This window comes from Alexandromys fortis, unplaced genomic scaffold (assembly GCF_014885135.2).
Source record: "Alexandromys fortis isolate MF-2015 unplaced genomic scaffold, M_Fortis_MF-2015_v1.1 scaffold_54, whole genome shotgun sequence".
NCBI lineage: Eukaryota > Metazoa > Chordata > Mammalia > Rodentia > Cricetidae > Alexandromys > Alexandromys fortis.
Window position 1 is genome coordinate 2302518 of NW_026067958.1, and position 15457 is coordinate 2317974.

The following is a 15457-nucleotide window of genomic DNA, read 5'->3' on the forward strand; positions in this document are numbered from 1 at the left end:
GTTTTTTTTTTGGAGACAGTGTTTCTCTGTGTAGTCCTGGCTGTCCTGAAACTTACTCTGTAGACCAGGTTGGCCACCAACTCAAAGATCCACCTGCCTCTGCCTTTCAAGTGCTGGGATAAAAGGTATACGCCACCACCACCCAAAGGTGAAGTTATTTGTATGGATTAGATGCAGCTTTACAATCTATTTTTGGGAAAACCTTGAAAGACAACAAAGAAAAGAAATCTTCACAGTGGGCAGAACTTCGGGCAGTACACATGGTCATACACTATGTTTGGAAGGAGAAACGGTCAGATATATGATTGTTCGCTGATTCATGGGCTATAGTCAATGGATTGGCTACATGGTCAGAAACTTAGAAAGAGCATGATTGAAAATTGGTGGGAAAGATAGCTGGGGAAGAAGTATGTGGACAGATCTCTGTAAACGGGCAAAGGATGTGAAGATACTTGTGTCCCATGTAAATGCTCATCCAAAGTAGAGAAAATGAGTAATCACAGCTAAGAAGACCCATTCTGTGGACAACTACCCTCTCTCCCCAGCCATCCCTGCCATTGCCCCATGGACCCATGAACAAAGTGGCCATGGGGGCAGAGATAAAGGTTATACATGGGCTCAATAACATAGACCTCCACTTATCAAGGCTGACTTGGCTATAGCTGCTGCTGAATGCCAGATCTGCCAACAGCAGAGACCAACTTTGAGTCACAGATACAGCATCATTACTCAGGGTAATTAGTCAGCAAGGCTGACTACACTGGACCACTTACTTCATAGAAAGCACAACTCTTTATCCCTTACTGGAGTAGATACTTATTCTGATTATGGCTTTGCCTACCTGCACATAATGCTTCTGCCAAACTACCATCTGTAGACTTACTGAGTGCTATATCCACTGTCACGGTATTCCACACACTACTGATTCTGACCAATGAACTTCACTTCATAGTCACAGAAGTGGGACACTGGATCCATTGGTCTTACCATGTTCCTCCATATCCTGAAGCAACTAGCCTGATAAAAAGAGGGAATGGCCTTTTGAAGACACAGTTACACTGCCAAGTAGATGGCAGTAGTCTGGAGGACAGGGGCAGGTTTTCCAGAAGGCAATATAAGCTTTGAATCAGCTTCCAGTATATGGTAGGGTCTCTCACATAGCCATGATTCATGACTATGGGATTCAAGCGGTGGAAAATGGTATAGTTCAACTCACTATCACCCTTAGTGACCCAATAGGAAAATTTTTGTTTCCTGTTCCCTTTATTTTGAGTCTGCTGGCCTAGAAGTTTTGTTTTCACAGAGGAGAATGTTCCTACAAGGAGACACAACAAACATCACTTTGAACTGGAAGCTTAGGCTTCTCGTTGGCTGCTTTGGGCTTCTGATGCCCTTGATTCAACAGGTTAAGAAAGAAATAATGGTGTTAGGAGGGATAACTGATCCATGCATATATGTATGAAATTATCAAAGAATAAATAATTTTTAAATAAAATGTTGGGGATGGAGAGATGACTCAACAGTTAGGAATACTGGCTGCTCTTCCAGAGAACCAAGTTCAACTCAACAGCATTGCAAATGGTAGCTCACAACTGTCCAAACTTCATTTCCAAAAAATTGGCCCTCTTTAGGCCTTGTAGGCATCAGGCATGCATGTGGTGTACAGATATGAACACAACCTGCTCTTCCAGAGGATCTGAATTAGATTTTCAGCACTCATGTCAGGCACCTTACAAGGGCCTAACTCCAGCTCCGTGGGTTCTGACCCCCTCTTCTGGTCTCTTTGGGTATGTACACACATACAGGTAGGATAGAGACTAAGACACAAAAATAAAAATAAATCTTAAAAATACTAAAATAAAATTATAGAGAATATTAACACAAACTAAAACAAAAATTTACAAAAATTCCATGTATATAAAATGATTACCAAGTGAAAATTTACTTTAGAATTTAAGACTGGTTTAACATTAAAAATATTAATCAATAGCATTTTCTATACTAATAGATAAAAGAAAAACTACATAATTATATTAAATGCAGAGAAAAAAACTGACAAAAATCTAACATCTAATTCATGATTAAAACCACAAGCAAATTAGAAATAAAAGAGATTTTCCTCACTTTGATTAAGAGTATCTGATAAAAGCTTCACATTGATACCATAATTAGTGTTGTGAAGACTACCCTAACACACATGCAGGTAAAACACCCACACACATAAAATAAAGACAAATAACTCATTTTAAAAGAATGAACTGGGGCGTGGGGACATGGCTCAGTATGAAGACCTGAGTTCAGGTTCCCCAGCACTGATATAAAATCTGGGCATGACAATGCATGCCTGTAACCCCAGTGGGGGTTGGGCTTTAAAAGGTGAAAAGACATCAGATCCTGGGGGCTTGCTTCCCAGCCAGTTTAGCTGAAAGAAAACTCCAGGTTCAGGAAAGATCATGAATAAAGTAAGGTAGATGTAACATGAACGGGTCCGGCCTGCTTGTTGGTGTTTTTGTCCCGCCCAGTACCCCACAACTGTTTAGCCCCAAAGAAAATCACACATAGGTCTCCATAAATTATAAGCTGATTGGCCCATTAGCTCTAGCCTCTCACTGGCTAACTCTCACATCTTGATTAACCCATTTTTCTGACATATATTAGCCATGTGGCTCAGTATCTTTTTTCAGTGGGACAGATCACATCCTGCTGCTTTGGTGGTCTCGGCAGGAGTGGGGGGAATCAACTTCCTCCTTCCCAGAATTCTCCTATTCTCATTATATCATTTCTACTTCCTGACTGGTTTTCCTGCTTATATTTCCTGCCTGGCCAATTAGCATTTATTTATAACATGATTGACAGAATACAGACAATTCTCCCGCACCAGGTAGAGGTGCAATAGAGGACAAAATCCTGATGTCAGTCTTTGGCCTCTATACATGCCTATGTAAGTGAGCACAACACCCTCTACAACCCATCTACCAAACCCCAAAGAATGAGTATGGTGGCTTATGTGCATTATCTGTCTCAGTTAGGGATTCTATTGCTGTGAGGAGACACCATGACCACAGCAATTTTTATAAAGGAAAAACATTTAATTGTGGTGGGTGGCTTAGGGTTCAGAAGTTTAGTCCATTATCACGGTGGGAAGTAAAGGCAGCATGCAGGCAGACATGATGCTAGAGAAGTAGCTAAAAGTTCTTATATCTTGACTCACAAGCAACAGAAAGTGGTGTAATGATATTTTGCTTATGTTTTAACAAACAAAGCTTGCCTGAAGATCAGAAATGCACAGCTAAGTCACTAGAGGCCAGGCAGTCTTAGCACACATCTTTAATCCCAGGATCTGGAGACAGAGGCAGAGGGATCTCTGTGAGTTCAAGGCCACCTTGGGCTACACAAGATTGAGTCTGTCTAAAAGAGAAACAGAACTCACACAAAGGTGATCCCAGCACTTGGGGTCCCACACCTTTAATTCCATGGAGGTGGAGACAGGAGAGATACGGCTGGGTGGAGAGGGGAATATAAGGTGGAAGGAGGCAGAAGCTCAGTGCAGTCTGAGGTTTGGCGGAAACCGATGAAATCTGAAGATGCAGTCCGAGGACAGGATTGTTGCCCCTTTGGCCTGAGTATTGATAGAGATCTCTCTAGTGGATGGCCTCTCTGCTTCTCTGATCTTCAGCATTAACCTCTGTATTTGATTCTGGGTTTTATTATTAATACCAACTAGAATTCATGCTACAAAGTGGTCTGAGACACTGGGCATGGCTTGAGCATATATGAATGCTGTGGGATAACCCTTTTGTATGCTGTGAATATGTGCTGCTCTCATTGGTTGATAATAAAAGCTGAATTGGCCTATAGTCAGGCAGAATACAGCTAAGCCAGAAAGCCAAAGAGAGATACAGAGAGAAGGGTGGAGTCAGAGAGAGACTCAAGCCAGCTGCTGGAGAAGCAAGGTGTCTAGGAAACAGGTAAAGTCACAAAGCCATGTGGCAAAATAAAGATTAATAGAAATGAGTTAATTTAAATGTAAGAGCTCATTAGGGCTAATCCTGAGTTATTGGTCAAATATTTATAATTACTATTAAGTGTCTGAGTGGTTATTTAGAAGTGGCTGTAAGATGGGGTGGGACAGAGAAATTTCCATTTATATATGGTGCTCCAGCATGTGGACGAAATGTCCACATACAATCTGACAGAGTTTAAAAAAGGTTTCTAGATACACAAGAACGGAGCCAAGCATGGCTTCCTTGTAGCTGCATTTCCCAGGTGGGCTCTGTTTACTGGTGGTGAACAGAGGTATGGCTCTTTTAAGAGAAAGTTTCCTGGTTTAGTGCTAGCAACAAAAACTGGTGGCTCTTTTAAGAGGCCTTGCTACGAAATACTTGTATGGTGTTAATGAGCAGTGGGCAGCATGACAGTCGGTGGCAGTGTGGACCTAGAAACTCCCCATAGTTGTGGTAAACATGGCTCTCACCAGCTCTCAGAACCAATGAATGGGGCAGCGCCAGCTGCCAAAGCCACTGCCGCTTTGGTCCTAAACATGCAGCTTAGCAGTTTAAAATACCCATGTGGCCAGAAAAAGATAGAGATATGCAGTAAAAACAGATTCAGACCAAACAAACAACCAAAAATAAAACCTCTAAATGTGTTATAGTGTGTTTAAAAATACACATAGGCCTGGGAGAGGGAAGAAAAGGGGTAGAAACAGTCATTGTTTAAAAAACATGATTTAAAGATAAAGAGTATTAATAAGAAAATAGAATAATAAAAATATAATAAGCCACATAAAGATGGAAAACACACAGAGAGACTGGATTATGTATATATTGTATTTTCTTTGAATCTTTCTGTTAATGAGTTAACTGCTGAGAGACATTTAATTGTAAAAGCTACTAAATTAAACCAATCTATATATTTTAAAAATGTTATTTTGGAAAAGAGAGGTTATGCTTTTATTTCCAACATAAAATGAGAGGTTCTGGATTCATTCTGGATTAAGAAAAATCAGGTTTGATTGAGGAAGACCTCCTGAAAAACTTGACTACAGACATGTGAAAATAAACCTGAAGTATCTACAAGACACATGATATATATTTTACCTACCCAAACCTAAGACAAAAAATTATTTTTGACTAGTACATGCACAGTTTATATTTGTATTAATACAGATATGCATGTTACCTTTAAAAGCTTATATAGATTCAGAACAAGCAGACCTGACAGCAATAAAAACGGATGATTCAGGTGATCCAGCATCTAGAACAGCTTCAAGGCTGCTGACTGAGATGATCCAGCCTCACAAAATACTACAGCCAAGACTTAAAAATTATGTTAAAATTTTTCTCAGGGTCCCTCAAAGATCAGCAGCATCCACCAATCAACAGGAAATAGTAGATAGAACTATGATCAAATTCCCAATATATTGTTTATAAATGTTTGTTTTCATCTAATGAGGGGTGGTTATAAATTGCTACTGGTCATAGTTGATCTCTTTCTAAAAGAAGAAAGGGAGTTTTGTTATAGAAATAGGATAAAAAAGTTAGATTATTGAATCTACTTTAATCCAAAAAACAACTGTTATTCTTAAAATATTTTACATTGGTATAAATTTTAGTTTATTAATATAAATTTAAGATTAATTTGTTATACTATATGTATATTCCTACTCTTTTTAATGCATTGAGTTTATACAGCTTAATTAAAAATTTAATGTATAATTAAGAAATACAGATTTGCAAGAATAGTTATATAGTAAAACATATAGTCATGTTAGTCAAACATATAGTCATATTAATTAGATTTTCTAGATATACAAAGATATATTTCAGATGGACAGATATTCTTCAAACATTTCAAAGACCTACAGAATATGGCATTTAAAAAGTTTTAATAACTTAAATTTTTCATGACAGTGAGACATGTCTGCTCCTGGAAACAACAATGTACTCCAGAAAAGATGATGGGCAAACAAACTCTGTATGGAGTTTATTTTCTTTATGGCAAAAGCTAGCCACGTAGGCAAAGAAACTGTCCTTACCTCAACTGCTGACAGTTAATGTCCAAACTGGACTGCTGAGCTTTGCCAAGGCAAGGTAGGATAGTCTTTCAGAATTCCATCCATCATAGGATAGTCTGTCAGATATGCTAGGTCTGTAGGCCGAAGATGGATGACCCAACACTGGAGAGGAACCTTGGGTGACTTCAAGGTAGCCAGCTATTTCTGTCATTTCTTACATTTTTGGAAGTATCTTGCCTGAACTTCGTGCTTACTCAAGTAATATTATTTCTTTCTCGGGTTTTGATGGAGTTGAAGACTAGATAGTTATAATTACAGTCTTTCTTAGTTATAATAAAAAGGTAAATTAGATATAAAACTTTATAGACTCATCAAAATAAGATAGATAATAGAGTATTTTCTCAAATTTTGGCAAATACAAATAGGCTAGATATTGTAACTATAATTCTTACTTGATAACTGTTCTGTTGTACGTAATTTTACTATGTTAAAGTTAGAACTTTCCTTTTTGATTAGACAGAAAGGGGGAAATGCTGTGCAATGATACATCTGTATGTTGCGAATATGCACTGTTTTCATTGGCAGATAATAAAAACTGAAGTGGTCTATAGCCATGAAGAATACAGCTATGTGGGAAAGCCAAATGGAGATACAAGTAAGAGAAGGATAGAGTCAAGGAGAGGGATGTGAGCCAGCTGCTGGGAAAGCAAAATGTTACAGGAACAGCTAAAGCCTTGAAGTCATGTGGCAAAATGTGGACTAAAAGAAATGGGTTAATTTAAATGTAAACGCTAGTTAGTGATAAGCCTGAGTTACCAACCAAACATTTATAATTAATATTAAGCCTCTGAGTGATTACTTAGAAGTGTCTGCAGGATGGAGTTGGACTGGGAAATCTCTGTTTACGTATGAGTTCTCAAAGCCTGCCTCCACACTGACATACATCCTCCAACAAAGCCATACCTCCTAATAGTGCCTCTTCCATTGGGAGCCATTTTCTTTTAAACCAACACATAATCTAAGCACTTAGAAGGCTGAAGTAGGAGGACCACAATGAATTCAAAGTCAACCAACCTGAGGTATAGACTAAGGAAAGAAAAAAAGAAAGGCAGGCAGTTTTCTTTAGTCACTTCAAATAAACATTTGATTAAAGGCAACAAAAAAACCATACAGGGTTTCCTGGAAAACTGGAAAGTAATAGTAAAAATAAGAGCGCTATATGTAAATAATCTACAAGGGCTGTAATAGTAAAGAAAGCAGAAGGTACAATGGTCAATGAGAATCCACTACAGAAGAAGCAGTACCAGTGTTTGGTGGTTGGCTTTGACAGGAGCAAGGTTGATAACTGGAGAGGCTGAAGCTTCGGAAATTTCTTGGCTGTCACTCCTTAATTGATTGCCCCTTGCCCCAGACAGTTAATGTTTTCCAAATGTGATAGATATTCTTGGTTGTCAATTTGGCCACATCTGGAATGAGCTAAAACTGAAGTGGCTGGGTACACCTGTGAGAAATTTTCCTTAATTAAATCATTGCCAGTGGGAAGACCCACCCTAAATCTGAGTCACACCTTCTGTTGGCAGCCTACATAAAGGAAATGGAAGAAGGAAGCCCTTGGTCTTTGCCTGCTTGCCCTTGCTCTCACTGCCAAATTTATTCCTTCATTGCCACAAGAGCCTACTTCAGGATTCCAGCATATACCGAATACCAGAGGAGAAATCCAGCCTCATGGATTGAACAACTACTGGATTCTTGGACTTTCCATTGGTAGATACCCACTGTTGGGACTAGCTGGATCACAGCCTGTACACCATTCTAATAAATTCCCTTTACGTACATAAATAGATTCATCCCATCAGTTTTGTTTCTCTAGCAAACTCTAATACACTAAGTAAGTAGAGTATTTCTAGGGTCCAATGGGACCATTTAGTCAATAAGAAGATATTGCTGTAGTTCTGACAGGTCATGTAGACTGAAAACTTAAGGATGTGCTGTCCAAGGCTTTCCACAGTCTATGAAAACTCCATTGGTAAGAAGGACTTGTCATAGCCCTGACAATCACATCCTTATAGGTACAAATATTAAATGCCACCAGGGATAACACAACCTAAACATAGTCAATGAATTCTAATTGGTCTTAATAAATACAACCCAGAGTCAGATATTAGGAGTGAAAGCTGAAGGATCAGAGAAGCAGTGTGGCCAGCACTAGAGAGATCTTTTACCTCTACCAATGTTCAGACCAAAGGGAAGATCCTGTCCTCAGGCTGCATCTCAGACTGCCTCAAACTCTACGAAACCTCAGACTACACTGAGTTCCTGTCTCCTCCCACCTTATATTCCCCTCTCTACCCAGCAATATCACTCCTGTCTCCACTTCCCTAGTGCTGGGATTAAAGGCATGGGAGCCCAAGTACTGGGAACACCTTTGTGTGAGCTCTATTTCTCTTTTAGACAGACCCAAATTTGTGTAGCCCAGTGTGGCCTTGAACTAACATCCTTAGTGTAACATCCTGTAGCTACATCTCCCCCACACAGGAACTTCTCATCCCCCTTATACCTTTCAATACTACGATGATATATCTCTCATTGTCTTTATTTTATTGATTTTAAGTGTTATTATATTATTTGCCCTACACATGCAGACAAGTGCTCTCTCTACCACTAGTCTAGGCCCACCTCTAATTTTTAGATTTTCTTTTTGTAGTCTGAGTCTCATTATGTAGCTCTGGCTGTGCTGGAACTCACCGATATTCTCCTGCCTCTGCCTAAGTGCAGGGATTAGAGCTATGTGCCACTATGCCCAGCTCAGCTGGAATTTTTTTAAAAACTTCAACTGAAAAAAGTATTTTTTCTTTATAACCTTTCTCTACTTTATTTCCCTTTTTACTTCATTTTTTCTTCTTCCTCTTTCCCTTTATCTCCTTTCATTGTCCTTTTGAAATTTTATCTATTGACTGATTAAAGTGCCAGGAACAGGATCCAGGGCCTTATATAACCTAGACAAGCCATCTACCACTGACTATACTTTCAATTCTTCCTTTGTAAAAAGTTAGTCATATATTCATTATAACATCTAGGTTATTCTATATCAATTTTGCACCCTTTTCTTCTATATGATGCTAATTTTTACTATGTTTCTTTATTTAATTTGCTTGTGTTTTCACTTATTTGTTTCTCAGTTTTTCTTTATTTCTGATTTTTATTGTTCCTTATTTTCTTCTTCTGTAAGGTGATCAAACCTGGAATCTCAAGTACTCTGAGTGGGTATTTTGTCACTAGCTTACACATTAATTCAGCTGAGAAATTGTGCCTTGTTCTAGCCATGGCCTTAGATGTACTTAAACCTTGGGATACTACAACTTAGAGAACAGGAAAGGTAAAAGCCCCCAGCTGACTAACTGGATCCAACCAAGCAAAACTGATGATTTATATTCTGTTCCTGTCTATTCACCCCTATAACAACTGCAGGGAGAAATAGCACCAGTGTTGTGGATCCCATACTAAATGAGGAACCTTGATCTTTCAGACTCTCTCAGCACTTTAAAAGAGTGGCTTTTATGAATATAAATGAATGCCAAAATATACAAATAAATAGCTGAATGAATTTAAAAATACAGATGAGTGAGACACTCAATAAAGAGACAGAGGTTTTGAATAAGATCAAACAGAAATCTTGGAAGCAAAAAACTCAACAGACGAGATTAACACACACACACACACACACTTCAGAGCCTCCCTCATCAACAGACTAGATGAAACATATAAAAAAAAGTATCAGGCAAGGCTTAAAGTCAAGGCTGATTAGTTATAATCTTCAGACAGTTAATACAAAAGTAGGAATGATAGAACATAGCAGATCTCAGAGATTCATCAAAAGACCAAGACAAGGAAGAATACATACAATCATAAAATGTGTGAAAGAAGCAAATAAATGAGAAATAAGGGGAAACCAAATATTGTCAATACAGTAAGTCATAAACCATTCATTTCAACAATAATTACGTAAACAGTTTTAATTCTCCAAGTAAAAGATGCAGGGTGACTACATTTAAACAAAGATTCGACAAGGTGCTGCATTCAGGAAGCTTGCCTCACCAGTAAAAGCTGGAAGTGAAACAATGATAAATAATATTTTAGGCAAGTAGAACCCTTAAGCCAGAAGGTGTAGTTAAACTCATATCTACTAGGACAGACTTTAAACCAAAATTAAAAGAGAAAAAAGAAGGTACCACATATGTATAAAGGTAATACTCATCAGAGGATATAATGTTATAGACATACATACATTGAACTTGCAACACCCAATTTTATAAAACTCTGCTGGACATAAAGTGAGAAACAGACCAAATCAACAACAGTGGAAGTCTTTACTCTCATCAGTGACCATTCAGACAAAAACAGAACAAAGGGCTGGAGAAGTGGTTAAGATCACAGACTGCTCTTCCAGAGGACCCGAGTTCAAGTTCTACCACCCACATAGCAGCTCACAACTGTTTGTCCTTCCAGTTCTAAGGGACCTGACACCCATGGCAAAACACCAATGCACATAAAATAAAATCAAATCTTAACAATTTTAAAAACTGAATTTGTTGCATCTTATCAAGTTATAATGGAACTAGGTTATAAAAAATTAATAGCAAGAGAACTACATACAGATATCATGCAAAACACATAGAGCCTGACCAATAATATACTTTGAATAAAACTAGGCCATTGAAAAAAATGGAGGAGATTCCTATAATTAAATTAAAATTGAAACAATATGTAAGAATGTGTGAGAAGTAGCAAATGTATAAAAACAGAATATTCTCAAACAAATAACCTAGTGATGTATCTCAAGTAGAATAAATTAAAATCAGTAAAGGAAATTTTAAAAAAAAGATCAGGGCTGAACTCAGTGAAACCGACACTAAAATAACAGAAAGGATCAAAGAAACAAAGTTGGCTTATGGAAAAAATGAAACTAGCAAACTTGGGCAAACTAACCAAAGGAAAAAGAGAAGACCCAAATCTTTTAAGTTAGGGAGAAACAGCAATTCTAACAGGTACCACTTAAATCCAGAGGATCATTAAGAAATATTCTACACAGTTATACTCCCATAAAATAGGAGGTTCAGAATAACTAATACAATTTCCAGACACACCTGACCTTCTAACATTTAAAGCAAGATGTAGCCCACATAAACAGATAAGAAGCATCCAATGACACTGAGCCATGAGATCTCCTAACAGAATAAATCAGCGCTGCTGAGTTTTCTAGACCTCTGAAGACAAACTAATGCTAGTGCTCCTAAAATGACTCTATAGAATAGAAAATTGAAAAACAGGTTCTGAATTTACCCTACAAAGATAAAAATCCCCTCATAGGACAAAAGACAATTAGTGGGAATTGGTTTCTTCCTTTCAGCATGTGGGTTCCAAAGATTGAACCTGGACCATCAGGCTTGGGAGCAAGTGCCTTTATCCTCTGAGTTCTCTTGCTGGCTGTTATTCTAACCCTTTCTTTGCAATGGTTAACAAGTTCACTCTATAATAGTTCTCTGAACTGTGTAACGACAGTAAATGTACTTTAGGTTTCTTATTCAGTTAAAACAAGCGTAAATATTTATTTACACACAGAGAAATGGTGTTAGCCTGCAATCTCAGAATGTGGGAGGTAGAGGTAAAAGGATAATAGATTTGGGGCTAGCCTTGGCTACACAGGCAGACCAACTTTTACAATAGCAGCAAACACACAAACCAACTATCAAACATCTGCAGGGTGGGGCTACAGCTCATGGTTGTGCTTCTTGGTTTCTGGATTTGATGTCCATCAGCTCTTCAAATCAACTTTAAAAAGTTTAGTTACCTGCTTTTTCTGTGTTCTGCTCCTGTTTTCCAGCCAATCATCCATTTGCTCCTCTATTTCTTCAATAGAAGTCCCATGATCGTAAGACTGAATATATGCATTTTCTAAAGGCATATATACAGGAAATTCCGGTTTCAGTTTTTTAACTTTACCTTTCTTCTGTTCTAAAAAGATTATTTAAAAGAACCAGTTATTGAGATTTGTTCAGAATAAAAAGAAATTAAAAATATTCTAGCACTGTATTCATAGAATAGATCTTTGAAGAACATGTTATTTTATCAAGACAGAATTGCTTGTTGTAAATAGCTACAAGCTCTATTGCACATTGATCATTAAATTATTTAATAACAAACTCAGACACTGACAATGTGATTGCGACATGATCACACTATCTGTTTGCATCGACTTTTAGTCTTCAAAGTACCTTTCATTAAAACATTTTGTTTCGGACAATGGAAAGAGCTTTAATTTAGTGTCTTAATTTTTTTAATGATTAATTTTTATTTATGTGTATATGTATGTGTCTATGTGAATGTGTGCCACATATATGCAGGTGCTCACAGAGGCCAGAAGAGGGTGTCAGGTGCCCTGGATCTGGAGTAACAGTCAGCTGGTCAACCAGTTGGTGACTCGTCCAACCTGGACGCTGGTAATGGAAGCTTGGGTCCTCTGGAAGAGCAGGAAACATTTTTTCCTTGTTTTTGTTGTTATTTTGTTTTATTCTTTTTTTGAGACAGGGTTTCTCTGTGTAGCTAGGGCTGTCCTAGAACTCACAATGTAGACCAGGCTGGCCTCAAGCTCAGAGATCTACCTGCCTGTATCTCGCGAGTGCTGGGATTAAAGGTGTGCGGCGCCACAGCACTCTTAGCCATTGAGCCATTTCTACTACCCTCAATTTCTTAATCATATCCTTATTTCTCATTAGTTACATATAACATGAATGATACACATTTATATTTTCAATATTTTAGAAAGAAAATCTGATCTGGGAACATCAGCCAAATGTTGCATAAAAATATTTCCAAGGCTATTAATTCATGGTGACATATGCCTTTAAAACCATTATTTAGGAGGCGGAGGCAGACAGCTCTCTATACGTTCAAGGCCAGTCTGGTTTATAAGTGAGTTCAACCATAGCTACAAAGAAACCTGTTTTAAAAAGAAAAAAAAAAGTCGGGCAGTGGTGGCACATGCCTTTAATCTTAGCACTTGGGAAGCAGAGGCAGGCGGATCTCTAAGAGTTTGAGGCCAGCCTGGTCTACAGAGGTAGTTCCAGGACAGGTGCCAAAGCTACAGAGAAACCCTGTCTCAGAAAAAAAGTATTTCCAACAAGGCATATACTATGGTTGTTGCAGACATCAACAAGTAACAGCAACATTGTAGTGATCTCAATTTCTCAGTTTGTGTCAGCACACCCTATGATGCTCCTATAATGATGAAACTGTCTCATCTATCTTCAAACAGATGATATTCTTCATTCCACCTTAGTGACAACACTGAGAAGCTGCTTCTCTTTCATCTGCAAACTCCCCTGGCCTCACAACCACATTTTTACCATCTGATATTTTTGTGTGCATATGAGTATCACAATGCCACTGTGAAAAAAACTCATCAAATCTCTAGGAAAAAAATAGACAATCCATAAACCTTTCAGTTCAGAGGGAAAACGGCTTAACAACGGATGCCAACAAAACTAAATACTCATATGAAATAAAACCAGCACAATATTATAATGCTATATAAAAATAAATTCCATATGGAAAAGAAAATAGATTTTTAAAAATGGAATTCCAAAAATCTCACAAAGATTAACTTAAAAATCATGCGTGTGCTATATGAAGTAAGAGGAAATCTTAACTTATATCACAAACCCAAATACCATAATAAAGACAAGGACAGCATTAACACCAAGAGACAACAAATTTGGAAAGAGTATCTGCAACTCAGAGGGCAAACAGAAAATTAATAAAGAAATTAAAGGTGATTACTTTCATAAATAAGAGGATGGGCAATCCAAGAGAAAAAGTAGTAAATGAATAAATCCACAAGACCACAAAATAAGAAACCTATACTCAGGGACACCAGATCTCCCTGGGAAAGGGAAATAGAGATTTCATAAGTAGACTGAGGGCAAGTGGGGATGGGAACATGAGTGATCAGGTTGGGGGAGCTGACAGAGGGGGAAAATACTGAGACTACTGGTGAGAGGGGCAGCATTTCGGGGTAAGGTAAAAACCTGGCACAAGAGACTCTCCCAGAAATCTAAAAGGAAGACTTAGACTCCCAGCAGTAGCCGAGGCATAGCCTGAACTGACCATCTCCCGTGTCTAGATTGGTGCCTAGCCCAACTGTCATCTGAAAGGTGAATCATCCAGTGAAAGACCCTACTTTCTAGGGTTCAGGGAAGGATCCCCCAGACTCAATAAGCCATGCCAATGGATGCAAACAGCAAGAGGATTCTTCAATGTCGAAGACGCCAACAGGGGACCCAATACTCCAGTGAGACTTGGTATTTTTCCAGCAAGCATTTATTTATAGGGTCTCAGGGTTACATAACAGGGAAACATAGCAACAGCAACATCATTGATCAACTCAAATTAACATATGGGGGAGATCAACATCAGGACAAACACAAGTCTAACAGGACAGAAACAAGTCTAAATTAAACCAGCTTTAGCCAGTTTCTGCCTCCCTGGGTTTTGATACACAAAGGACTGGGTGTTTTTCTCAAGACTGCTTCTGCCACCCACAGATATCCTGTTTTTTCCTGGCCTAGTTGATCACAAAAACATCTTAAGATGGAAACTAGGGTTGGGGTCTTTTATCCAGCAGCTAATGGAAACAGATGCAGGCCCATAACCAAACATTAGGCAGAGTTCGGGGAATCCTGCAGAAGCAGAGGAGAAAGGATTGTAGGAGCCATAGGGGTCGAGGACACCACAAGAAAACTCACAGAATCAGCCAACCTGGAATGGGCACAGCTCACAGAGGCTGAATCAACAACAGGAAGCACATATGAAACTGACCTAGGACCTCTGCATATTATGTTACAGTTGTGTAGGTTGGTCACTCTGTTTTGATTTGTTTTAAGACAGGGTTTCTCTGTAGCTTTCGTGCCTATCCTGGAACTAACTCTGTAGACCAAGCTGGCCTTCAACTCACAGAGATCCTCCTGCCGCTACCTCCTGAGTGCTAGGACTAAAGGTGTGTGCCAATGGCTATCTCTGACTTTTATAGGCTTTTGGGACCCTACTTCTCACACAGGTCAGTCTGCCCAGCCTTGATAGATGGGGAGATCCTTAGTCTTCCTGCAATTTGATATGCCATGTTTTGTACACATGGGAGATCTGCCCTTTCCTAAACAGAAACAGAGTAGACTGGGGGATGTAAACAAAAAAGGGATGGGAAAATGGAAGGAGAGGAAAGAGGGGAAACCATGGCCAGAATGTAAAATTAACAAATTTATTTTTAGGGGCTGGAGAGATGGCTCAGTGGTTAAGAGTACTGCTACTCTTTTTTTTTTATTATTTTTTCTTTCTTTATTTATTTATTAAATATTTCTGTCTCTTCCCCACCCCCCCCTCCCCCTTTCC

At 38.5% G+C, this 15457-nt stretch overlaps 1 protein-coding gene across 2 annotated transcripts in view; it reads right to left on the reverse strand.

The window, feature by feature from the left end:
- Dnajc1 (DnaJ heat shock protein family (Hsp40) member C1) overlaps positions 1-15457 on the reverse strand; it is a 189502-nt gene that overhangs the window by 67431 nt on the left and 106614 nt on the right. For both annotated transcript variants that reach the window (XM_050152685.1, XM_050152683.1), the window contains one exon: positions 11865-12028. In XM_050152685.1, coding sequence (XP_050008642.1) covers positions 11865-12028 — 164 coding nt within the window. The remainder of the gene's footprint in view (positions 1-11864; positions 12029-15457) is intronic.